Source organism: Tauraco erythrolophus, chromosome 6 (assembly GCF_009769465.1).
Source record: "Tauraco erythrolophus isolate bTauEry1 chromosome 6, bTauEry1.pri, whole genome shotgun sequence".
NCBI classification, from domain to species: Eukaryota; Metazoa; Chordata; class Aves; order Musophagiformes; family Musophagidae; genus Tauraco; species Tauraco erythrolophus.
In genome coordinates this window covers 46,795,343-46,821,538 of record NC_141470.1, presented here as the reverse complement: position 1 = coordinate 46,821,538, position 26,196 = coordinate 46,795,343, and the positions used below count along the sequence as shown (strand labels likewise).

Genomic DNA, 26,196 nt, shown 5'->3' with positions numbered 1-26,196 from the left:
CGCGCGGAGGAGCGGGCCCGACGTTGCGGCCGCTGCCGGAGCCCTCGGTAATGGCGCTCGCTGGCCCCTCACGCGTCTCGGAGGAAGGGAGGGGAAGGGGAGGGCGGGCTCCGGCGCGGGGCTCGCGGGGCGAGGTAGCCGTGGCAATGGCCGCCCCGCAGTGCTGCCGGCGTCCCCCCGGCGCGGTGACCTGGCCCAGCCGCGGGTGGCAGCGGGAGGGGCGCGGGCGGCCCCGGTACCGCCCTGGCGCCCGTGTTGGTGGCCGCTCAACGGCTGCCCCTGGCAGGCCCGGTGCTGGTGCGGCGGAGGTCCCGCTCTGCGGGCGGTGAGGGGCCGCCCCGGGAGGGCCGCGGCAGGGGCGGGCGGGGCCGGGGCTCCCGGTGAGGGGAAGGGGCTTTCGCTTTTCGTTCAGCCGTGCCGTTCGCCTGGCACGGTCGGCCCATCCGTGACGCACCGGGTAGGCGGGGGGGGGCTGGCGCCCGTGGAAGGGCAGCGGAGTTTGGTGACCCCGCCGAGCTACAGCCGTGCGGGGCTTAGGGGGGACCCCGGTATCCCCATCGCCCTCCTTCCCCCCGTTGTTTTCTGTTTTCTGGAGCTGGGAGGTTGCGGAGGGCCTTCAGCCCACTTTGTTAAGCTCGTGGGGCTGGTGCTTGTGAAGAACTAATGTAGTGCTGGCTTTGCTAAGCCTTGCTCATGAGCTCCTAAACGGAAAGCAGCAGGTTGTCGTTATCCGTAGATCTTACCAACAGTCGTGACTTGAAATCCTAGCAAATGAGCGTCATTTCAGCTGTGCTTTCTCTGCAGCCATAATGGGGCAGTTCTGACCCAAAATATCTTTTGTGCACATGTAAGGAAAACGTGTCTTCAAGTTCTCAGATGAGTCCCCAGGCCATTGGTTTCGAGTGCCCTGTGCAGGGAAGGGTGAGAAGAGACCTGCCTGTTACCTTTCTCATGCAAGCTTCTGGGATTAGTGAGAACTTGTAGCTGTTGGTATCTTCCCAAGCACAACTGGTTTATCTGGTGTGCTGGTCAGAAAAAGCAGCTATGCAGCCAATGAGGTACAGTGCCGGAGTTTTTTCCTGAAGCACTGACCTCTGCAGAGCTGTGCCTCAGGCTCTGACAATGAAGAAGAAAATGAAATTTAAAGAACTGAGTTTGAAACTGAAAGGAGAACTGAGTTCATTAGGCAAACCATGGCTCAGCTTTCCACCTGGGCACTCATACCAGGCTTAAATTGTTGGTTGAGGAAATGCAGCTGGTGGAGCTCCTCTGATGCTGCTTAAGTGACCTGAGTGGTTTGGGTGAAGGAATAATAGAGGAGGAAGGGAGTGATCTGCTTTCCCCATGGGTGTGTAGGGTGGAAAAAGTGGCTGAATAATTGTTCTGACTTGGGAAGCAGATCTGGTGTCAAGATGAGACTGGCCTGAACGTTGCCATCTGGGCTGGCTTGCTGTGTTTGAGGAGAACGGGAGGAGCTGACAGCCCTGGTGCGGTGGTTCAGTTGCAATGAAAAATCCTTAGACTTAGGCAGCTGGCAAAAGTCTTCCATACTTTTTTTTTTTCCCCCGTTGCACTGTTTTATTTGGCTTGTGCGTAAATACGTATGACAAATTCCAGCCCTGATGAGAGAATGACTGCTTTGTGTGGACTATGGCCATTAATGTGGCTTTTGTCCTTCACAGCTGATACTGGACCTTACTTAGTGTCTTTTGTGTTGACTTTTCAATCTTCTGTGGGTGTATTTTAAAGTTAGGTTTCCATGGGCATTCCTGTTTGTTGGTTTGTGCATGCTTTACTTAGTGTGAGAAAATACTGTGCCTTTTCACACAAAAGAACTGTTGTCTTGTGCATGGCATGAGATGTATGTGCCACTGGTGGTGGATGTTTGTGCACATGGATCTGAGAGGGTGTTCTGCACAATGATGAAGGGTTCTCTCATCTTGGTTGGATGGAGTAGTATCAACCTGCAGAAAGGTTTTAAACCTTTCTTCTTAATTTTGGAACTTATTATGGGAGAGAAGACAGGAAGTTGAATTTATCAGTGCACCAAAAAAAGCCCAAGAGGCACAACAGGTTTCCTAGGACCTCAGTAAATCAGTTCTGTATGGTCTGGCCCCAGCTGACTCTGTAACTGTAGCCAGGTGAATGTGCCATTGCAGTGTTATAGTTCCTTTTGCACATGCAGCTATGTTCGTGCTTCCTTCTGGAGCTTTGCAGTGTTTCTCTGGCTTCACAGCAGCAGTAATACAAACAGAATGCATTCCCATTACCGACCTTCCTTTCCTTGCTGACTTGAGAGAAGCAATGGCACCAATACAGTTTATTTTATGATTCCATGTTGTCTATCCCGATTATACCAGTACTTCTCCTTGAGTCAAAATGAGGTGAAGCTTTCCAAATCCCCGTTTTCCCTGCAGATGGCAGGAGACCATTGCTTGCTTTGTCCTTGGATCAAGATCACCAAGACCTGTTGGACAATTCAGTGTTTGTTTTTTTCTTTCCAGCCTAGCTACGATGGCACCTTATATTGCTGATTTCAGAATTCATTTCCCAGATTGTTAGCTGGCAGTTCTTAGCACAGATACTATTTTAATTTAGATCTGCATTCTAATAAGTGAGTGGCAATGTATCTTGGATACCAGCAACTCACAGCTAGGTTCTTTACCCCAGTGTATCCCAGCTGCAAGAGCATCCTTAAAGCTGCTGGCAGTGCATATTCTAGAGGGAAGTTGAATCTATGATTGTGGGGAATGGGAGAGGTGCCTGAGGACTGGAGGAAAGCAAATGTCACTCTGGTCTTCAAAAAAGGCAAGAAGGAAGACCCAGGCAACTATAGACCGGTCAGCCTCACCTCCATCCCGGGAAAGATAATGGAACAACTTATCCTTGGTGCTGTCTCCAGGCATATCAAGGATAAGAGGGTCATTAGGGGCAGTCAACATGGCTTCACTAAGGGGAAGTCGTGCTTGACAAACCTGATAGCCTTTTATCACCCAGTGGGTGGATGATGGTAGAGCAGTGGATGTGGTCTATCTTGACTTCAGTAAAGCCTTTGACACAGTCTCCCACGGCATCCTCACAGGTAAACTGAGGAAGTGTGGTCTGGATGATTGAATAGTGAGGTGGATTGTGAACTGGCTGAAGGATAGAAGCCAGAGAGTGGTGGTCAATGGGACAGAGTCCAGTTGGAGGCCTGTATCCAATGGAGTCCCTCCAGGGCTGGTACTGGGACCAGTATTGTTCAACATATTCATCAATGACTTGGATGAGGGAATAGACTGCATGGTCAGCAAGTTTGCTGATGACACTAAACTGGGAGGAGTGGCTGACACACCTGAAGCTGTGCTGCCATTCAGAGAGACCTGGACAGGCTGGAGAGTTGGATGGGGAGAAATTTAATGAAATGCAACAAGGGCAAGTGTAGAGTCTTGCATCTGGGTAAGAACAACCCCATGTACCAGTACAAGTTGGAGACTGAACTGTTGGGAAACAGCACAGGGGAAAGGGACCTGGGGGTCCTGGTGGACAGCAGGATGACCATGAGCCAGCAATGTGCCCTTGTGGCCAAGAAGGTCAATGGCATCCTGGGGTGTATTAGAAGGGGTGTGGTTAGTAGGTCGAGGGAGGTTCTCCTCCCCCTCTACTCTGCCCTGGTGAGGCCACATCTGGAATATTGTGTCCAGTTCTGGGCCCTTCAGTTCAAAAAGGACAAGGACCTGCTTGAGAGAGTCCAGCGCAGGGCCACAAAGATGATTAAGGGTGTGGAGCATCTCCCTTATGAGGAAAGGCTGAAGGAGCTGAGTCTCTTTAGCTTGGAGAAGAGGAGACTGAGGGGGGACCTCATTAATGTTTATAAATATGTAAAGGGTGACTGTCATGAGGATGGAGCCAGGCATCCAATGATAGGACAATGGGAAATGGATATAAGCTGGAACATAGGAGGTTCTGCTTAAACATGAGGAAGAACTTCTTCCCAGTAAGGGTAACAGAACACTGGAACAGGCTGCCCAGAGAGGTTGTGGAGTCTCCTTCTCTGGAGATGTTCAAAACCCACCTGGACGCGTTCTTGTGTGATCTGATCTAGGTGGTCCTGCTCAGGCAGGGGGATTGGACTAGATGATCCTTTGAGGTCCCTTCTAATCCTTAACATTCTGCGATTCTGTGATAGCTGCTTTGTTTTGGGTGGCCACCTGACTATCACTTCATGAAGAGATAATAAAATGAGAAGTTGCTGTGCTGGTTGAGGGAGAGAGTTAGTTCCCTATGTCCAGTGAGCTCTGAAGTTCTGCAACCCAGATAAAGAGACTCAGGCTTCAATTGACTTAAAACCACTTGTAGTTGAAATGATGGGTCTTTTTTTGTGCTTTCAAGAGAGAGGCTGTGTGACTTGTGGTGTGCTTTACAGAAGGGAAAGAGTTATGGACTCAGGCAGAAATAGTTTGGGTAGATGAACCCACAGGGCCAGAGATCTCAGATTCCCAAACATTGCTAAGTTTCTGTGAAATTCCTCAACTGCGTGGGGAGGAGCCACACACCTTCCACAGCCAGGCTGAGCCGGAGCAGAGTTTCAACCAGGCATTTTTGCACATCTTGGATATGTACTGTGAGAGAACTAAAATATCAAGGAGATTGCTAGGTCTGTGATTCCTAATACACGGAGATAGGAGTTTAGAAACCTAAAGCTTCATCTAGGAGAAGCATGAGAACTTATGCCTTGGGGACTGCAACACTGTTTGTTCAAGCAGAGGAAAGAAGAAGATAGCGGAGTGGGTGGGATTTTCCTTGAGATGTCAGGGAGGAAAAAGATGGTGAGAGTCTGGCTGCTTCTGCAGTGCGATCAGAGAGCTCTGCACAGACTTAACTTGTTGGTTTTCATGTGCATTAGAAAGCTTAGTGGAAGTGTGCAAAGGCAGACAGATCTGTATAATTATTGGGATGGAGGGAAATAAGAGACATCTGGAGAGGAAGGTTGATGAGGGGGGAGTGAGGAAGTAGCAACTGAGGCAGTGGTATGGCAGGCAGAAGGAGCACATCGCTTACATCCCGAGAGGAGAAGAGGTGACTGTCTTTACAGACAGCTGCTGTGGTAAGCCTGGGTCTGTTCGTTTCATTCTCACTCCTTTATATAATCTGTGTTCTGAATGAGCAGATACCAACTGTGTAGGCTCTGTGAATTTTCTTTTGGCGTATGTCCTGATTTTTGTGGGCTGTGTCAGTCCTTGCTGTTAGATCATTTTTTTTATCTCAATCCTGACAGCAAACTGTAATTTAGTGGATAGTGCTGCTGAAACTGAAGTTCCTTATGAGGATATAGGTTTCGTGAATACCTTAAAAAAAAAAAAGCAGCAAAAAAAAATACCTAGCTTGCTTTGGGGTCTAAGAACTTTCAAAGATTTGATTTGGTTTGGTTTGTTTTTTTAGGCTTGACTATAAATAGGCCTCTAGATCTGGGTAAAATCAGTTTGAGAATAGTACATGGCATTTTGTGGGGTGTGAAGACTTGACGTGGTACCTGATCCTCAGCACTCCTTGTGAATAGCACACAGATTCTTAGCTGCTCCCTGAAACCCATGAGCGTGATGAAACCTATGGAGGCAGGATGTGATTTGTTCCATCTTGAACCCGCTAGTTTCAGAGAGTCATATAATGAAATGAGTTTGTGATAGGTGGAGGCTGAGGATATGGTGAAGCCTAGCACCTCAGCAGCAGCGATACCTTTATAGCACCTCTCCTATGGATTTCACGTCTAGCGACATACTCTTGGATTTCTGCTTGCTAGATTTGTCCACAGGAATGGAAAGTTCTAACTTTTCTGTCTCCTTTTTTTCCTTTTCCAGGGAAGCTAGCAAGCGACAGGCTACAGGGAGCAGCATTGCAGAACAACCCTTTTCCACAAAGAGGAGGAAATTGCTGTGCCCAGGTCCTCATCTTTTGGCAATGTTTCTGTGATGCAAGTTCCAGGAGTTTCTCCTTCTGTGATAGTCTTCTTTATGAACTCTTCTTGCTGACGTTTGCCCTGGTGTTGGGCGCAAAGAGGAAGGATGCTGAAGAATGGGTACCCCCCTTTTGGCTTTTAGACCATGGGCACTTGTGTAAAGGTATGTGATTGCTCTTTGGTTGAAGGGGTGGAATATCTGTGGAGGCCAGCAAAGGAGATTTGCTGGACTGGAAAGTCATGGCTATTGTTGGGAGGAAATACCTCATTTAAGCTTTCTGCATGCTGATGTCCATTGCTGCTGCTGTAGAGATGACTGATGAATAACTCCCCTTTTGTATTTGTTCTAAAAGAAAAAAGAAAAAGCAGCTTGAATGCACAATGTAGCTTCTCACTAACTGAATGGTGACATGGCGAGCTATATTGTATACATTAGTGTATGCCAAACTGTTTGTCTAATTGTCACACACGTTCCTTGCTGCTGCTCTTGTTCCATCTGTCAGCTATGTCTTCTCAACCAAACAGCATGTTGTTGTTCTGGGTGTGGTCTTTTTATGACATGTTTGTTTAGCAGTCCCCTCAGTGAGAACTTGATTCCAGGCTGGTGTCTCTAAGAATTGCTGTAATCTTAATAGTGTACAAAACCAAAATTGTAGCTGGTGTGTTTATCAGCAGGAGTTTCAGTGGAGAGACTCCACGTAGAAGTGAGTAGGAAAACACAGATGGACTGTTTCCCAGTTGCATTCATGCTCTCTGTAGTAGAGTTACAGGGCAAAAAATGGATTCAGCTCTGCCCTAGAAGGATTTTATTTGTTCTGAATAAATGGGGATGGTCTTGTCTGCAACCCTTTTATTCCATAGCTTTTTTTTCTGATGGTTGCTGGTTGAGGGTCAGCTTCTGTCTGTTTTGGTGGTGGCTCTGTGATGTACTTTCATGGCAGACTAGAAGTTAACTTTGTGACTTGCAGAGCAAGTAGGTGTGAAAGTTTGAATGAGTGGCTTTCAGCTGCTACTGTTGAAATTGGGGATCCTGCAAAAAGTAGCTCCTTCTTGCAGTACCCATAGCCCACTCTCAATGGTTTCTGAGGGTAATATGCTGCCTTTCTTCTAAATACCTGAATCTGAATGGAAATCTGTGATGGAGGGAGAGCTGTTCCTTGTAGCACGCTGTGCTGTTTGCATATTTTACAGTCTTATGGAATAATGCTTTAGGGATGTCCTTGGAGAGGAAGATTGATGATTGATAGGTGCTTATCTGAGGAACCATAGATTAAATTTAGGCCAGTGTATATGAGGAAGAGTCATTGGACTGGACTTGGCCTATTTTGTGTTCTAGATGCAGCTGTGATCCTCGGCTGTGTGTCTCACCGAAGGGACCTGATGTTTTACATTATTGGTAAGTGAAGGAAAGGCTGCCACTGTATTTGCTGAACCTCTCCATAGGCTTTAGAAGGGTTTCTTGAAAGCCTCTGCTTTCATGTTGGTTCAGAGTGTACCTAACAAACATGAAGTTACTGTCACCCCGCACTGTGGCCTCCACCTGGCAGACTTGCCTCTCCACCTAAAGTCCTTCCATTGATCTCATTCCTAAGCCATCCCCTTACTTTTTCTTTTGAGAACTAGTGCAGGGTTGTTGCCTCTGTGATGCTTCTTAATCCAGCCTTAATGCGATGTGCAGGGATTGTGTGATTATGACTGTTTCCCTTAAAGGAATCTCTGTAGTTCTAATTTGCAACTCAAACAGAATTCTGTGCTTTTGTTGGGATGTCTGCTAGCTGTACCTGAGACTCTGTACCACCTTTACCCATTTCCTCTGTTTGCAGTCAGTTGGAGAGTTTTAAGGGACTTGTTATTCTCTAACCTTACTTATAACATAACACAAGCCATAAATGTTTACACAGTAGCTTCTGCCTTAAACACCTAATTTGCAGTTGAGTAGAATGTCATGAATAAAAAGCATCTTGGGCTGATGCAGAGAGGATTTTGGTGCCTGACTCAGCCACCTTGCTGCAAACACCCTCTGTTCTCTCCTTGCTGCAGGTGGGATCACAGTATCTGTGGTAGCTTTCTTCTTCACCATTAAGTTCCTCTTCGAGCTTGCCGCACGTATAGTCAGCTTCCTTCAGCATGAGGACCGGGAACGCCGAGGGGAGCGAACTATTTATGACTACGTGCGAGGCAACTACCTGGATCCCCGGTCCTGCAAAATCTCTTGGGATTGGAAGGACCCCTATGAGGTGGGCCATAGCATGGCCTTCCGAGTGCATGTAAGGCAATATTTCTGTTTCCATGCAGCTTTGGGGGCAGGAACAGAGGTCTAAGGGATGGGCTCTTCAAATGTTTTTTGTTGGGGCCAAGCTGGATGTAATTTAGGAGTAGGAAGGCTAGCTGTTTGTCTTCTGCCCCCTGTAACTGTGTTGCAGAACTGTAAGTGCGTATCTGAGGTTTGCACTCCTTAAAAGCTTATCTCCTTGTCTTTAGAATCGTCTAAAGACAGTCTTGTCTTTAGAGCTGGAGACCAGGCTTGTCCTATCTACTGCTTCCTTGACTGGGAAGTGAGTGGGCTGAGCCTTGCCTTCAATAGATTTTGTGCTATCATTTGGTTGTGCAGCTGAAGTTGGGAGCGTGGGAGTGGGCATTTTACCAACCCAAGAGCTGTGAAGCTTCGTGGCTGCTCCCTGTTCCTCCAAAATTGAGTTGTTATTCTGTCTGACCTGGAAAAACCTGCCAAGGGCTCTTGTTTCCCTCCAATCCCAAAAGGCTAAGTCTAGGGGAATGGGACAAGTATACAAATAAGATGGGTGAAGGACATGAACACTGAGAGTTTGTAGCTATGTGGAGAAAGTTTGAACAGGTTTTTCTGGGCTCATGTGCCCATCTTCTCCCCCACCTCTCTCTGTGTATATATATACACACCACACTTCCCCCCCCCCCCATATATCTAGTATCTTTTTTTTTTATACCAAAAGAGTATCAAAATAAGAAGAAAGGTTCAGCTAGGTTACCATACCTCTTAGGAAGGTGAGGAAAACCCTCCTGCTTGAGGTTGAGTGAGGAGTTCTACTTCCAGGGCAGGCAGTGGAAAAGAGCTGAGGGGAAAGGGACTTGTTCTGTTCCTGCTGTTAAAATTTATTCCCTTCACCTTACTGACTCTCACTTATGGCAGCTCCAGCAATGTGCCCTTCCACTTCATGCTTGCCTCCCATTTGCTTAGCCCTTTATTCATCAACAGTAGCTGTTGCATGCACTATTTTCTCTCACTGACAGTCAAGATACATACTACTTCGGGCTCCACGCCCTCCCTTGTTTAGAAACAGGGAATAATAGTAACCTGTTGCTGACTGCAAGCTGATTGCAGATGAAGGGCAGGATCTGGACCACAAGCTGCCAGCTCTTGAAGAGCTGTGCACACAGAGTTTCAAGGTGTAATTCTTTCCTTGTAAGGAAGTACCGGTCAAGGTACGGTACCTTCTGAAATTGTCCAGCAGATCACTGCTATGATTGAGCTGCCTGTGATTTTTATCTAAAGCGTTGTTTTCAAGCTGATGCTTCTTATCAGTACAGACTGGGCCAGCTCCTTAGGTCAGCATCCTCTCCACACTGTTTTCTGTAACAACTTTTCAAGATCTCAGCCGTACAAATGGACAAGATCTGTTTGTTTCTCTGAAAGGATGTGGCTTTGATTTTTTTCCTTTTGGTAGTGGGTTCTCTTGATTTCTGCTCTGATTCTGCGCTAACAGTGCAGAGGAGAAATGCCTAGAGGCATGTTCTTTTCAGGGCATTCATTTGAACCCCAGCACAAAAGAGAATGAGGCTGTTCAATGCCCACTTGCGCCCTGTTCGCTTGGGAGAACACGGCCTGTGTGACAGAACTGGCTGTTAATTTTTTTCTGTACTGAGCCGAGGTTCTTGCCCTTCTTTCTCCAGGGTGACTTGCTTTCTCTTCCACTGTGCACTGCATATTTTTGCTGACCTGGACTTCTCAATTTCCCATGCAGTTATTCTATAAAAATGGGCAACCCTTCCCTGCTCACCGGCCTGTGGGGCTGCGAGTTCACATCTGCCATGTGGAGCTAGCAATTGATATTCCTGTAACCCAGGAAGTTCTTCAGGAGCCTAATTCCAATGTGGTGAAAGTGGCCTTCACTGTGCGCAGGGCTGGGAGATATGAGATCACTGTAAAACTCGGTGGCTTGAATGTGGCCTACAGCCCCTACTACAAGGTATTCCAGCCAGGTAAGGTCTAAGTGGCCCTGTAATGATTCAAAGTAGGTTGGGAGGTATTGGAGGCAGTTAGGTAAATGTGTTTCCAGCTAAAATAGGTAGGTGACAGGGAAGGGTTTACCCTTCACCATTTTCCTCTTGCCATGTGTAGATCCCAGCAATAGGCCCATGACTAAAACATACCTGTGATTGCCAGGACATGGGAAAATAGAAACCGCCTTACAGAATAAGTCATTAGTGCTGCTTAAATTCCGTAACCACTTGCATCATGTTCTCCATTTTGTAGTAACTTCATGATCCATCTAGTCGTCAGAGAACACCTTTTGTGAAAGCATTGATTTATTTGTATCTGAATTGGAAATGCTGTCATGATGTGACTCTTCCTTTTTTGAATGCTCTGCTCTATTCCTTTGAGGTCTTGGATCAGTTGGTATCTTTGATTCTATACTTCTTTAAAAACATTTCCTATTTATCTATTTTAAATTTGTTTCCTTCTACTTTTGTTTTTTGACCCCAGTCGGCATCTTTTATATTTCGTGTCATTGAAAGTACCTCTTTGAAAGTACCTCTATTCCATTGCATTGTGAATAGATACAAAGCTTGCTAAGATACCCCTTCAGAAGAGGGAGCTCACATTAAATCAGATGCCAAACAAAGGTTAGCCTGGAGGGAAAGTTGAATTTGCAAGTTTCCTTGGATGTCAGCTGGCTTGTACTTTGTAAGTGTAGTGGGAGCAAGTTCCTGAGCTGAAGGTTAGAATAGTGGAAAAAACATTCTTTAGAGGAGCTGGGTTTACTTTATCAGTATTAAGTTTCTGACCCAAGGCAAACCCTATGCACCACACCATGTATTTTAGTGCTCAGATACTTTGTTTTTTGAATGTCAGGGCATAGGATGTGTTTATACTTGATCTGTTTTCAAGGGTATTGTGCCCTTGAAAACAGTTGGTTTTCCTTTGCTCTTTGTAGCCTTACCTTGAAATTTGTTTGACTCTAAACTGTTGTTTTCTGCTTCAGGGATGGTGGTTCCCTCCAAAACCAAAATAGTCTGCCATTTCTCCACTCTGGTGCTGACCTGTGGGCAGCAGCACACTCTGCAGATAGTTCCCAGAGACGAGTATGACAATCCCACCAGCAATTCCGTGTCCCTGATAGATGAGCACAATTACAGCCTTTCTATCCATGAGGTGAGTGCAACCTCATCCCCTACTGCTTGACTTCAGGTGAGCTAGATTGCTCCCTTTATTAATTTGTTTTCTGTTTAGCTGGGTCCTGAAGAAGAGGAGAGCTCTGACATTGTGTTTGAGAAGTCCGTGGTGTCCGATCGGCAGACTTGTGAAGTGTTCTTCCGACTCACCTTACACTGTAGGGGATGTTTCCATGCCTGCATCTCCTACCAGAACCAGCCCATAAGCAATGGTGATTTTGACATCATTGTTCTAAGTGGTGAGTCAAGAGCTACTCAGTATTTGTTCTCCAGGTGTCCTCTTACAAGATGCGTTGCACACTCGTGTAGCAGAGCTAAATGTGCCTTCCCTGCAGGCTAGCCGTGCTTAATTGCTCAAGGAGTGCCTATTGGTTTAAAAACGCTAAGGTGAACACATTTGCTGCTGACAAGGGAGATCTCTGAAGGCTGATACTCTGTTCCATCAGCAGAGAAAAGCACGTGTGTTTTTCCCTATCTCAGGAGGTTTACCTCTGAAATTAGGCAATTTTTAGTGCTTGCTAGTACGTGGCGTCTGAGCCATACTGCACGTGAGCCAGTCATGTATTGTGTGTTAAGCTATATGGATGAAGAACACTGCATGTAACCTACATGCTTTTTTCCAATTTTGTAATTCCTGGTTTCTTCAGGAGTGAGCCCGTCTGCAATGTGGCTGTCAAGTTGCTATGCCTTCAGGCTGATGCTCTGAGAGGGGTTCTGTATGCCTTTTTCATTTTTTTCTTCAACCAGTCACTTGCTGAAGCCAGAACAGACAAACTGCTGTCCTGAAATCTTTTCATCACACTTCTGGGTTCTTTTTATCAGAGTTTCACTTGACCAGATTTTCCTTTGGATCTGTAGCCTTCTCTTTAAGATCATAGTAATGAATTTGGTGGCGATCTGTGGATTCTTTACTTTTTGATTCCTGTCTCCATTAAGATTTACACAACTCTTTTTATATGTTTGCCTCAGAGAATGAGAAGAACATTGTAGAACGCAACGTGTCCACCTCAGGTGTCAGTATTTACTTTGAAGCCTACCTTTACGATGCTCCTAGTTACACTAACACTCAGTGGCAACTTCCACCAACACACCTGAGCTCCTCCCAGCGCCGTCCTTCTGCTGCAACTGAGGATGAAGATGAAGATTCTCCCTCTGACAGCCAAACTCCTGAGAAAGTGAAGAAACCTAAAAAAGTGTACTGCTATGTGTCACCTAAGGTAGATGTCACAAAGTTACCACTCTTGAGTGCATGCTTAAGTGCACAGCAACTGAAGAGCTTCCTTGTGCTCTGTATCTTAGCTTCTGATTTAAGTGCCTCAGATTTGGTTAGAAAAGGTTTGCCTAAGGCTAGACAGCAAATGTGGAGCTTATGACTGAGAATAGTGCTAAAATGCTCCTTGAAGTTTTAGGACTCCATGTGTCTTTCTGTGTCTGATCCAAAGCCTACAGGGAATTTTCTCACTGATTGTTCAATAGATATTCTCTTTGCCTTTCCTTTGCTCTGGTCAGGTCAGACCTGCAATTCCCTTTCTTGGTATCTGATACCTGTAGATCAGAACTTAGAGGAAGACACTTCTCAGATTTTGTGTCTTTATCCTGTTCCTTTAATGTTTCAGGGAAAAGAAAATGATAAAAAAAATGACCAGAGGACAAAGGGTAAATGTATAAGTAGAAGAAACAGGATTCCAGCAGTAAAGAGAAACTGAGGATTCTCTTATAGTAAGAATATGTTAACAGAAACTATTACCCCTTATTACTGCCTACGAGCATTCAGGGAAACTAGAAAGATAAATATCAAAGTGAAAGACTGATCCAGGAATTGCTTTCCTGACAAAGAGAGAAAGAGGGCTGTGAAACAGTTACAGGATGGAGGGTGTTGCTAGAGATTTCTAAATCTCTGCAGCATGCGGCTCTAAGGACTGGCTTTGGGAATGAGTGCTGGGTCTTTGTGAGCTCAGCACCCTTTCATCCTTGGAGTATCATTCTGGAATTTTCTACTCTTTTCTATTTCATTGCCTGGTAAAGGAGATGACCAGAAGCAGATACTGTTGCAGGTTCCCTTTAGGTGCCCAAGTTGTTAATGCGATTCTGATGGTTGCATAATTGTATCCCTGGATGTCTTTGTATGTACCTAGAGCATCTGTCCTGTACAGAAGATAACTGTTACTATGCTGTTGTTTCTTTAAGGGGTTGCTGTTCATATTTGCTTTGTTTCTGGAGAAATGCTGCTTGCTTGTCATTTTTTCCAGTCATTGAAGCTAGAACAGGCTTGTGCAGGAAATGGTTTTGTGTTTTGTCTACAGATGCTGAAATTTCGTCTTAGGTTGTTCTCCAGAAGGTGACCGTTCCACAGTTAGTGGTTATTTGTTCTGGCAGAAGTACACTGAGAAGTTTCTGCAAATCTCCTGGATTTAGCTATTGCAAGTGCTTTTTAAGAGTTGTTTGAAATGTTTGTGAAAATTAGGGAGTAGTAGCAATAGTTCTGTTAGTGTGACTTTTTCCAAAACCTTTTTGTCAATGCATCACAATCTTGTCCTGAATTCAGCCTCTCAAGTATACTTAGCATTACCTTCCAGTGAGACTGGTGATGTTCTACTGAACGCAATGACTTACTGCTGTAAAGTCTGTGTCATGCTGGGATCCCATGTGTTGTAAACGCACACAGTAAACTCTTACTGACAAGTTGCTTGTAGTTCTGTAAAGCTTTAAAGGTTTTTATGTATTGTGCCAGAAGAAGTTGTCACCAAATGTTGCAGAAACCTGTCCCTGGGGTTGGAGGGAGGTCTGACCTTATGGATCTGTCCTGTGCCTCATGTGTTTCAGGTACAACCCTTAACAGATGTGTAACCTTAACGTTTTCTTTCCTTGTGGTTACTCAGCAATTCTCAGTGAAAGAATTTTACCTGAAGATCATTCCATGGCGCCTTTTCACCTTTAGAGTATGTCCTGGCACAAAGGTGAGCCTCTCTTCCTGTAGCAGTCACTGCACCTCCTCTGTGTTGTTAGCTTGTGGTCCTTGTAATGACAGTCTGATTTTTTCCTTTTGGAGAGAAGGGCTTCTACCTACAGAGCAACATTTCGTTGAGTAAAATTCAACTCTTGAATTCCCTCTAAGTGCCTAAATTCTGCTAATATTTATCAGTAGGAGCCAGTTGTATCACTCGTTCCTGACTTTTGTCCCAATGCTAGGCAAAAATCTTGATTCCTTTTGCATTTCTTGTGTTTATTTTCCTCATAACCTTACTAAAATGTTGTGATTGTGTCCACTGAAGCCCCTAGGCTAGGATGTGAAGTTTGAAGCAGCCTCCTAACTGGGGTCTGGATGCTTGAAATAGTGTTCCTATTAACTGCGTCTGCATGGGTGAGCAGAGGAAGTCTTAGAGCACAGGTGGTGTTGCTCTGTCTACTGAACATACTGTGCCTTCTGCATGGTGGGTTTACCCTTTCTTGCATCTTTTTGCTGCTAGTTTTCATACCTTGGTCCTGATCCTGTGCACAAATTACTGACACTGGTGGTGGATGATGGGATCCAACCCCCTGTGGAGCTCAGCTGCAAGGAGAGGAACATCTTGGCAGCCACTTTCATTCGCTCTCTGCATAAAAATATAGGTAAAGGGCTGGTGAGGTGGGTACAGTAGTCAGGAAGTTAGCAATTGAGTCTGCTAGTTTCCCTGGGGAATTAAGATTGCCAGCACTGAATGACCTCTGGTGAGAACTCCGATTCCTGGAGTCTCGTATTCTGTTCCTGTTGGTGCTTCCAGTGAATGTATTCATCATGCCAGCTGTTCCTGTTCAGTTTAGCTTTTCTGTCAGGCTCTTTAAAAGTGCACCTGTGAGTATTTGAATGTCAGCAAGACTAACTGCAAACTGCCTTTACAGTTCTGTCTCCAAACGTTGCTGTAATAAACTCATCCTTGGGCTGTAAAGCTGACCTGTGCAGTTGGTCTTAGGAATGCCTTCTAGATGTTCCAGGTGTTGACAGCTCAGGCCTGACCCAAACTGTCACTATTCTCAGGAGGCTCTGAGACCTTCCAGGACAAAGTGAACTTCTTTCAGCGAGAGCTACGCCAGGTGCATATGAAAAGACCTCATTCAAAGGTCACGCTGAAGGTCAGCCGTCACTGCCTGCTGGAGTCGGTGAGTGCATAGGTCAGTTTGCTTGGGGGAAGCGAGGAAGCTCAATACTTCCTCAATCTTTTTTCTTCTGTTTAGTGCCTAATCAAATCCAAAATGTCCTATGCTAGGGCAACCATGCTAAAAATTTAGTCCTTCAGTTTCAAGGCAAATACCAGTAGACAGCTTGAGATGGCGGGGGGGGGCGGGGGCGGGAATCTCATGGTAGCTCCTCTGTGTTCAGTGTTCGGGTTTGGTATTGTGTGGGGTGCTGTGTTCCTTCTCTATAGCCAGTAAGACCAGATCGATTTCTTGAGTAATTGGGAAACTTCAGCTCTGATAAATTTTTAAGGAACTTGTCACAGAGTAAATCAAGCCCTGAGAGATGTCTAGGGTAAATGCATGCATAGCCTGTAAAAGCAGGAAATCTACTGGTGCTAGTCTGTTCCCACTTTACATTGGAACTTGAGGCCTAGAGAGAGACTGTCTACCTGGATCAGATTTGGGAGCAGAATCTCGAGCTCCCGAGTCTTTATCTACTGTTTTTCTGGTACAGAGCCATCCAGTGAGATAAAGTGTCAAGCCAGATGTTAATTAGCTGCATGCATGAAACTCTTGTATCAACAAGCTTGCAGTAGTGGTTCAGTGTGATGATAAGATATTCTGCAGAATCCTTGAGTTAAGTCTTCACTGATGCTGACCTGAGCTGATGTGTTTTCAAAATGGAGCTTAAGAAGAAGTCATTAATGTAATACAGTTCGTAACTGATGCTCTAAATACTGTGTACACAGAGCAGGCAGTTATCCTTACTTATTGTTTCCACATTTGTCTCACAACTAATATTATAAAGATGGAAAATAACATTTCTGGGGAAAGCAGGAATGGCTGAGATTTCCCTTGATTTACATTGAGTAAATCTGTGTTTTGGAATATTTTCTGCACGTACAAGCTTGCAGTGTTTACGAGATTATATTTTGCTTAATAGCTTGATATAAAATTACTTAATTTCTAAACAGTATTTCCATGACTGGAAAATTTTTTTTCCCCCTCTGTTTTGGAAATTCCTACACTGTCACGAGCACTGGTGTTACAGCCTAGTAAGACAAAATAAATTAAGATCCCCGATGATAATAAATGTAAGCTTTAGTGTCCAAGGTTGATAGGCACAATGAATGTGACCGATGTGTTTAGCCCTGAAGTGCGATGCTCTAACCTGGCTGAAGATAAGAGTCATACCTACCTGTATGACTGAGAACTACTGTGTAGCTTTTTAAATTTTCTTTAACTGGAATCCAGAATCGCCTCCCAGGAAGTTCAAGACACTTGAAATATTTTGTTACTTTTTTGCATCGTGACTTGCTTTAAGCATGAACTCAGTGAACCCTTCAGGCTTTTTTCTAATGCTCTGTGAAATGTTCTTTTCTTAAATGTAACTCGTGGGCTGAGAGTGCTTTACAGAAATTGCTCCTTCCTACAGGCATTTTAATACTTTAAACAATACCGTGCTGCAGCCTTGAGAGGGGTACATCTGTGCTGTGCTAAGACCTCACACTGGTTTTAAGATGAGCTGTATTTATGTGGATAATGTGTCTCGTAATGGAAGATGAGGAATTGGTTTCTGTGGCTTTGGGCAAAAAATAATTAGACTTTAGGAGTTCCTAATTCTCACTTCTATACTTTAGACTACTAGACTGTTTCTTGGGTTTTTGTGTTGCTTAAATTGCCCATCCAGATGTGCAGGATTGCGTATTGGATTTCGGGGTGCCAAGCAGTAACAGCTGCTGCTATTTTTTTTTTTTTTTCAGTCTTTTAAAGCAACACGAAATTTTTCCGTTTCTGACTGGAGCAAAAACTTTGAAGTGATTTTTCAGGATGAAGAAGGTGAGTTATCCTGTGAATATGTTTGAGGAGGAAGTGAAAGGAATGATGGTGGAGTTTAGTCTGAAATTCTGGTTTCTTGTAGTATGTCTATCCTTTGTGGCTTTCCAGCCCTTTTACTTTCTCACAGATGTTAGTGAATTATCCTGCTGGTGCTGTTCTATCTCTACTTCCCTACTTTACATAGGGATGTGAGGCCCCAATAAAAAAATGTTAGGACTAGGTTTGGGAGCAGAACCTAGAGTTCTGGAGTTCCAGTCTACTGCTTTTTTGCTATGGAGCTGTTCACTGTGGTGAGCTCTCACGTCAGGTAATACTGAGCAGCATGCATGAAACTCTTGAATTGATGACCTATGGATGACTAAGCTTGTTTTATCTTGTAGCTCTGGACTGGGGAGGTCCACGCAGAGAGTGGTTTGAGCTCATCTGTAAGGCGTTATTTGATACCACCAATCAACTCTTTACTCGCTTTAGTGATAACAACCAGGCCTTGGTGAGTCTGCAGTTCCTACGCTGAATGCACGGAAAGGCGTTCATTGACATTCTGGTGGTTAAATAATGTTACTGCTATTAAGTGTCGTGCAGCCTTACCCATTCTTTAGCTTGCCTGGACAGTCACTTCTAGTGCCTTTCTCAAAGCTTTGTGTAATGATCTTAACCCATTGCAGTGTCAAAGAACTGGCTGGATGAACAACAGAGGGTGGCCAGGCAGCAGGGAAGGCCCGACTTCTGGGCAAGAGCAGGTGACACCAGTGTCTAGAGGTTTTGTTGAGTCTGAATGTTTCAGAATCCATTTCTGCTCTCATACAGCTTCTGGCCTGTGCATGTGAAACATTTTTTGTTCTTCTTAGGCAGGCTCAGGCATTCTATTTCTATTGTTTGGCTTTGAGAATATTATACTGAAGCTCCTGGGGCAGCTTGATGTGCAGGGACTTGAACTGATCCCATGCTTGCTATTTGTGCTAGGCTTGTTTGGTACTTGAATGTTTCATTTTGCTTCCTCTTTGCAGGTGCATCCAAATCCAGGGCGTCCCACATATTTACGACTCAAAGTGTATGAATTTGCAGGCCGCCTAGTAGGAAAGTGTCTTTATGAATCATCTCTAGGAGGTGCTTACAAACAACTGGTTCGAGCTCGCTTCACTCGATCCTTCCTGGCTCAGATCATAGGACTTCGTATGCATTACAAGGTAAAGCTTCCCAGCCTTGTCTGAAGCCTGTACTGGTCTGGGGAGAGGTTGAATGTCAGTGTAGTACAAGCAGATCCAGAGTCTAGGTTAACAATGTGTGGGTTTGTTTTTTTCCTTCCCTCCATGTCCCTGCCTTCTTTTTCTTTCACACAGTATTTTGAAACGGATGACCCAGAATTCTATAAATCCAAAGTTTGCTTCATACTGAACAATGATGTGAGTGAGATGGATCTGGTCTTTGCTGAAGAGAAGTATAGCAAAACAGGACAGCTAGAGAAGGTGAGGGAGGCAGTTCCTGAAGGTGGGACAGTTTAACCCCTTCTGCCTGTAGCAGGGGAGGCTGAGAACTCTGGGATGTGCCCCAGAAAATTGAGCTTGTTCTGGGCAGTAGCTCCTTGCTCGGGTTTATTCTGGTTGAGAGTTCAGGTTTGGGGAATGCTGCCGGTCATGCTCATGTCAAGTGTTCTGTTTTCAGATGGTGGAACTGGTGACAGGAGGGGCACAAGTACCAGTAACCAATGAAAACAAAATCTTGTATCTAAATCTACTTGCGCAGTACAGGCTGGCCAGTCAGGTTAGAGAGGAGGTGGATCACTTCCTGAAAGGTAACGCGCTGTCTGCTCCCTGCCCCTTCCTGCCATTATGTCCCAGGGGATAGCACGTGCTGCTCTTCTCTCCTTTTCCAGGTCTTAATGAATTAGTTCCTGAGAACCTCCTGGCTATTTTTGATGAGAACGAGCTTGAGGTAATTGCTGCCTCCCTAAGTATCTCTACCCTTACTTCCCCTCCTCTCTGACAAATGAAACACTTTCTGGATCTGGAATAATGCCAAAATGTTTCTCCTCTAAGCATTTTAAACGTTTGTAATTTGCACAGTAGCTGTTGCCTTGTTTCCTGGGCTCCTGGCTTTCTGACTGGCGGTCTCTTGCCTTTCAGTTGCTTATGTGCGGTACTGGAGATATCAGCGTCTGTGACTTCAAGGCACATGCTGTAGTGGTAGGAGGATCTTGGCACTTCCGTGAGAAGGTAAGTGAAAGGGTTTCTCCGTCTTGCTGCTGAAACCAGTTATCCCAACAACAGCAGAAGACAACTTAAACTGGGAGCAGACTTCTTGTTTGGAAATTAGGCTTCCAGAAGGACAAACTGAAAGATTTGGGGTCAGGAGTAGGACTGCATGCATTATGAAATAATGTTTTTCCCTATAGAGTTCCTTCAGCCTGGCTGACTAGAGATGATGCTTAATCAGTTACCAGCAGGTAAAAATCAGCAGCAGTGGTCTTTTTAAGAAAATCCAACAAAGCACTAATTAAGAACAGGTCAACAGGGAATCGGGAGAGATTGATGGGAATTATTGATACTGAAGACGTTCATGGTGATATACTTATCTCTAAGGGATGCTTGAAGATCATGGTTTACAGCCCACGCAGAGTGTTTGGAATTCAGTGCTGTGGTAAAGACTACTGATGTAGTAGCCTACATTTGTACCCAGTAATTGTTCCCGTCCCTCCCTACCTTTCCCAGTGGCAGGGGTATGGGAATGGTAGCAGCTTCCTTTAGAAAAATGATGGAAGCTGCCAAAAATCCCAAGATGAAAAGAGATTGAGAGTTCAAGCTTCTAGCTGTAAGCACTGGGATGGTTCCACCTTCCTGCAAAAGTACCAGAGGATTTGGAAAAGCAAAAGATTAGCTTAGTGCAAGAAGTAAAGGAGCTTCTGCATTGTAAACCTACCTCATTGCCTGTGCAGGTATTTCTAAAAATAAAACTCTGTGGGGAGAGCAGAAGCCTTTCTGCTTTAAGGGAAAGGACTGGTGGGAGGTAGTAGCGTGGGACATGTCTTAACTGATAAGAGGAAACCATATAATACTTGCCTCTGTGTGTCACCCTGGTAAATAAAAAAAATTCTATTATTAGAGCACTTGTTTGCAAAGGCAATTGACTGATCTCCTTGCCACTTGCTTATATGCTTGCTTAATTTGCTTGGCTGACCTGGCTTTACCTTTCCTGTTTTCTAACAGGTCATGAGGTGGTTTTGGACTGTGGTCTCCAGCTTCACGCAAGAAGAGCTGGCCAGGCTTTTGCAGTTCACAACTGGTTCCTCCCAGCTGCCCCCAGGAGGGTTTGCTGCACTCTGTCCATCTTTCCAGATCATTGCGGCTCCAACTCACAGTACTTTGCCGACAGCCCACACTTGGCAAGTATCCTGGAGTGGTAGGACTTTCTCCATTATGCTTTTGGGAATGACACCAGCTAGTTGTGGTGGGCAAGCAGTGTATAACATGTAGTGTGTGTGATGCTTGTGTCAACCTATCTAAAAGCAGCTGATGGGGATGGTTCCCTCTCAGATCTAGTCTGAATGGAATTTTTCTTTTGTTTTACAGTTTTAACCAGCTGTGCCTCCCTACTTATGACTCCTATGAAGAAGTGCACAAGATGCTACAGCTAGCTATCAGCGAGGGTTGTGAGGGCTTTGGCATGCTGTGATTTCCCCTTTCCAGGAGACCATTTAGCTTCCTGGCTCTTCATGGCAAGACCCAGATTCAGTCCTCTGCTAGTTCTTCTTCCCTTCACATGGGCAATGGAGGCAGAGCAATGACTCCGTGTAAAGGAATTTGTCATCCGGAAGATGTCACGTGGCCTTTCCGTATCCCAAATACGTCATCAAGAGCTCATCTTTTCCCTCTCCTTCATGCTCCCTTCGGTTCAATGTGAAACAGCAAAAGGACTGTGGTGCATTCATCGGGAGATATTGCACTTGATTTCCCTGCACTCTGTACACCCATCCTTCTGTGAGAAGATGAAATTCATAAGCAGAAGTTACAGTGAGGTGCAGGAGATCTGCTGAGCTGCCTTTGTTGTAGCTCTCTGGGAGGAAAAGAGAAGACCAGCATGGAGCTCTGCTGGAAACCTGGCTCACAGGAAGCCTTAGTAACTTTCCATGTCTTGGCTCAACTCCCTCAGTGATGCTCCCTGATAGCTCATCTAACCCTATGACTCATGAAGAGTATAAGGTTGTCCATCCTTTCAGCACCTGACCCAGAAGGGTGTCTGGTTCTCCTTCTCCATCTTGCTCTGGATACTGCTGTCACCTGTGCCACAGAGAAAAATGGGCAGTATCCACTGGAGGGAGTAACCCGAAAGGGAGAACAATCTCATTGGAACACAAGTGCTGGCCTTGACAGTGATCCTGTACTACCTCCACCAGGGTCCAGCAGCAGAAGCGTCCTTCTCCAGCAGCGGCTGGTAATGAGCCTCTACAAATGAACTGGAAGAGGAGTTTCTCCTCCCTTGAATGTTTCTGACAGTTGATGTTGCACGGGAAGCTGTCCCATGCCCTTGCCTTCTTTGCCCTTCCTCAGGAGAGAGAGTATGGGCATGAGTGTGATCCCTCAATGCTGAGCACCAATGCCTATCCCACATTCACCGTCAGGGTATGTATGTTGTGTAGCAACAGTGACATGTCAGTAAGCAGCTACAGTGTGCACTGGGCTTGCGTTTGTTGTTGGGGTGATGGTACTGGGCAGAACGTGGTACTGCCACCTCGGTGTCCCACAGGGTCTTGGCTTCTACCTCTATCATGCAGCAGCCTGAGGCTTCTCTTTCTCTACTGCATTTCAGGCAGAGTTTCCAGAGGGGTGCTGGTGCCTGGAGAGCAGTTGACTTTGTCCTCTCGATCTTCCTATCTCCTTTCTTCATCTCTTCTTTCCTCCTGTTCCATTCCGTGCTGCTGGCTTTCCTGCATGAAATGTTAACTAGAACTTCACTCAAGTGATCACTCAACAACCTGCACTTACCATTGTCTGGCTTGTAGGGAGAGAAGTGGGCAGACCAGCATGAGAAGTAAGCTTATGACTGGGGTGTGGTGTTGCTGGTAGTCCATACAGCCCTTCCCAGGGAAATAAAGGGAATCTGGGAATCTTGATGAGTTCTTCAGTGAGGCAAAATTCAAGATCTTTAAGTTCTCAGCAGTCCCTTACGTAGTTCAGGTCAGGAGTCAAAGGCATGCAGGAGTCAAAAGTGTGAGAAACCTGCATAACTACTACCTGCAATGTGAGCTTTCACTGGAGTATAGAATTGTTGGATTTCTTCCAGAATAGAGTCTCAGACTGGCATCCCTAAGCTAATTTAGAACACCGTATTAGATAAAAAGTCACATCATCCTCTTCAGTCCCCTTCTGCTGTCCTCAAGCTGATCCAGGCAGACTTCTGTGTAGTATGGATATTTTAAGATAACTGTATGTGCTTTTCCAGTATAGCTTTGTTGAATCGACTGGGAATTTGGGGGAAACGGTCTACATCTAGAAAATGTTTTTAAGGCAGCATCTTAGCCATTCTTAGGCTGAGTGTACAGAAGTACTGTACAGAAAAAAAAGCCATTTTGGTGCCAAAAAGCAGCCAGATGAGCATTGAGACTACTCAGGGGGATTTCTTTGCCTTGTGAATTCATTCCCTCACTGGCACCAAGGTGCTGGGAGGCTGCCAGCTTGAGAGTTGCCACTGTTGCGCTCTGACAGATCACTTTGGTAATGACTGTTCTCCCTTTTTTAGTGCAGGCTCCATTCTGCAAGGTTGTGACCTCCTTTGGCTGGAGAGTATGGTACCATTTTATTTACACTGCAGATGGCTTCCATGGTCAGTAGACTTACAGCTCCTGTATTCTCCATGCCACAGTTTCCCTGCCTTTTCCAGGGACCGAGAGGAGGTGGCAGTGCTTGGCTTAACTCCTGTTTGTTGGGAGGTGTAGCTTGGTGCTCTTCCCACATCGCAGCCTTGTGTTGCAGTCTCACCTGGTGAGGGTGTTTCCAGCCTTGTAGCTTTGGGCCAGTTCTGCCAGTGACATCTTCCTCAGTAATCTTCTTCCTTCTTCTCTTGAGCTGGACTTTTTTATTCTGAGGATGAAGTAGCTGGACATTGGGCAGTCTTCCTCTACTGGAAAGAACTCCTAAATGCTTCTCATTGCATTGCAGCCAGTGCCTCATGCTTCCCAGCAGCTGTGCAGATGCCAAGGACTTTCTTCTTAACACAAGCGCGGTCAGACAGGTCTGATGGGTGCTCTTAGTCAACTACACCCATCCCCGTTGTTTCCATAGGCCCTTAGCTGATCCCGTGTTCCTGAGATCCATCACAGTGTTTCTAAACCTGTCTCTAGCATTATTACCCATTCCCAGTATGGTCACCTTTTATGTTGCCCTTTAACACTGGCAAGTGGGATGTGCTTTGGTCACCTCTACTGTATTTTACTTCTGGCGGAGGCTCATTACTTTTCTTTCTACCCTTTATTTATTCCCACTGACTAGAGGCCCTTCTGTAGAAATCTTTAGGATCCTGGTATCATCTCAGACAGGTTCCATGTTTCCTGAAGCTGCTTTGAGGTGCAGAGCGCCTGGCTGCAGCCTGTACCTGCAGGCCGTGTTGCATGTTTTTAGAAACCAGGAGCTGTGGATGATACAAGTCAAATCCTACTTCCCTCTGGTGAATTTCTGGCAGAGTTCAGCCAAAAATTGGAAGCCTGTGGTTGTAGTAGCTGATTTTGTAAATAGTTTGTATAATAAATAAAATATTTTAAAAATGCTGCCTTCTCAACTCAGTGTTCTTTTGGGGCCATACAGAGGGAATCAAACTGGTTAGTGCTGTCTGTGGGTGAGGGGCCTCTCCAGGTCTTTGAGTGTCTCGCTGAGGTCTGCTGCAGTGGGGAGAGGACGGTTCTCCACTTGCAGCCTTTCAGGATGCCTGACTGAACCCAGGACCTGTGAGCTTCTGGGAAGAGGCAGGGCTCTGGGCTGGGGCTTGCAGGCTGCTGTGAGGCCGATCTACTGTAGGCTGGAATATGTGCTGAAGCAGCCGGAATTGCCAGAAAGTATTTTAAGGACTTTACTGTAAATTAATAGTGCAGTTGGTGCCATTACTTCTTCCATCTCACTATGTATTACCTGACTTTGAGCTGCAGGTGTTTGTACTTCTTGTGCTTCACTGTACTGTCAAGAGGGTTAGATGAAGCCAGGAGAAGAGGGAATGTTTGAGTCCTTTGCACCTTTTTAAGTTGTACAAAATACTTCCAGATTGCAGGGTGGAAAGAACGTACCTGCAAGTGTCTAACAGACAACGGAGTAATTAGTAAATTGACAGCTTGTTGCCTTCAGGGGCAATAGCCAATTTCTGTGATTCTCTGAGCTTGAGCTGTTCCCAGCTCTGACAAGAAGTATTCAATTTATCACTGGTTTTCCGTGGACTTTTGTTTTGTAGCTTAAGGTTTAAAATCATAACTTTAAAACTTGAGAAGATTCTGCTACATGATTCTGGTCCATTAGCATAGCAAACTGTTTTCATCATTTTACAGGCAGCAGAGCTGTACAAAGATTTAGCCCGTCTTCAGCCAGTATAGCATTGCCTGGCTGCGCGTGTTCCACCATGTAAGTAGGCAGATGTTCTCACGTGTTATGAAACCAGCACCTAGCCTTGATTCTGGCTTCGAAGCCATGAGCAGTAGCTAAAGAAGAGAGTGAGCAGTGCCTGTGAGTCTCAGGGATTGCCTTTGTAACTTTGTGCTGGGTCATGTTATTATTTAGAAGCTCCTTGTGGGAACAAAGTTGTCTTATGCTGGATTCAGAGAAGACAGATAAAGCAGTGGTGAGCGTTATGAATAATCCGGAAACAAGTTCCAGTGTCCTCTGGAAACTACAGAGATTGGGAGTCCAGAGCTGCTGGAGTTGGGGTCAGGGTGCTAAAAGGTGGGTGACTTTGTCTGCAAACCTGGCACAAACAAAATGATGCGCAGCAAACCACGTGGACGTGTCTTCACATGCCATGACCAGTATTACTCATGGGAAGGGGGCCAAGTTGAGGCTGGAGTTGTCAGAAACTCTATCTGTTTGGGTGTGAAGGAGAGAGCTCAGCATGCTGGATTGCTTTAGCATGAAGTAGGTTCTAAAGTTTCTGCCTCTCTTTTGCAGGATGCATGATATCATCTGGCTGCCCACAGTGTCCGTCCTGATCACCAGTTTCTTGTGATGTCTTGGAAGGGGAGTGGTGACAGTGACCTGTTGCTGACTTCACAGCCTGCATTTATCCTGGCACCTGGCATAGACTTGGGGCTGGGAGAGAAATCATGCCCATGCACTTCATGCTGGAATCCTACATTCCCCAGCTTGTGTCTCCAGCAATAGCAAGGAGTTGCCTGATGTCTTAAGACCCTTGATTCCATACACAGCCACTTGACCTGAAATGTGTCAAGATGTGCTGCTTGGGAAATGGTATTTTGTGCATTCAGTTCCTCTGCTCAGTTTTCTGTTTGCCTCAATTGTAGAACTACAGAGAATTTCTTCAGATACTTGAAGGAGAACATGGGGAAATGATGCCTGACTTGGATAAGATCTTTTCTTGCTTTCATAGTGGTATGGCTGAGTTGGTCAGTTGAACCAGCCTGTAACTCCCGGTTCCCATAGTGAATTACTATGTTTTGTATGATTTTGGCTGTCCTGCTACCATCTTGTGTCTGACTGACCTGGCAAACGACAGCAGGAGGAGTTTGAACGTGATTATGGGAACTATAAAAGGAAAACACTTACGGGAAACAGCAAAGTCCACCAGAACTTCAGCCTGTCTTGGCATCAGCTCTACAGTGCGGAATCTGATTTTAGAATCTTCCTTTTAAA

At 45.5% G+C, this 26,196-nt stretch overlaps 1 protein-coding gene across 4 annotated transcripts; it reads left to right on the top strand.

The window, feature by feature from the left end:
• Window positions 1-10: 10 nt before the first annotated feature.
• On the top strand, window positions 11-26,196 carry AREL1 (apoptosis resistant E3 ubiquitin protein ligase 1). 4 transcript variants are annotated; one of them, XM_086613166.1, is made up of 21 exons: window positions 11-47; window positions 5,838-6,098; window positions 7,272-7,331; window positions 7,976-8,202; window positions 9,934-10,171; window positions 11,176-11,345; window positions 11,424-11,604; window positions 12,335-12,582; window positions 14,245-14,322; window positions 14,833-14,974; window positions 15,381-15,502; window positions 17,284-17,359; window positions 17,740-17,849; window positions 18,367-18,546; window positions 18,700-18,825; window positions 19,022-19,151; window positions 19,233-19,291; window positions 19,483-19,572; window positions 20,563-20,738; window positions 20,926-21,975; window positions 25,495-26,196. In XM_086613166.1, the coding sequence occupies exons 3-20, from the start codon at window positions 7,316-7,318 to the stop codon at window positions 21,026-21,028; spliced, it is 2,472 nt and encodes an 823-aa protein (XP_086469292.1). In that variant the 5' UTR covers window positions 11-47; window positions 5,838-6,098; window positions 7,272-7,315; the 3' UTR covers window positions 21,029-21,975; window positions 25,495-26,196. The 4 variants fall into 4 exon arrangements, with proteins under 4 accessions (XP_086469292.1, XP_086469293.1, XP_086469294.1 ...); XM_086613167.1 differs by lacking the exon at window positions 11-47 and adding an exon at window positions 5,061-5,086; XM_086613169.1 differs by lacking the exons at window positions 11-47; window positions 5,838-6,098; window positions 7,272-7,331; window positions 9,934-10,171 and having other exon boundaries at window positions 8,166-8,202.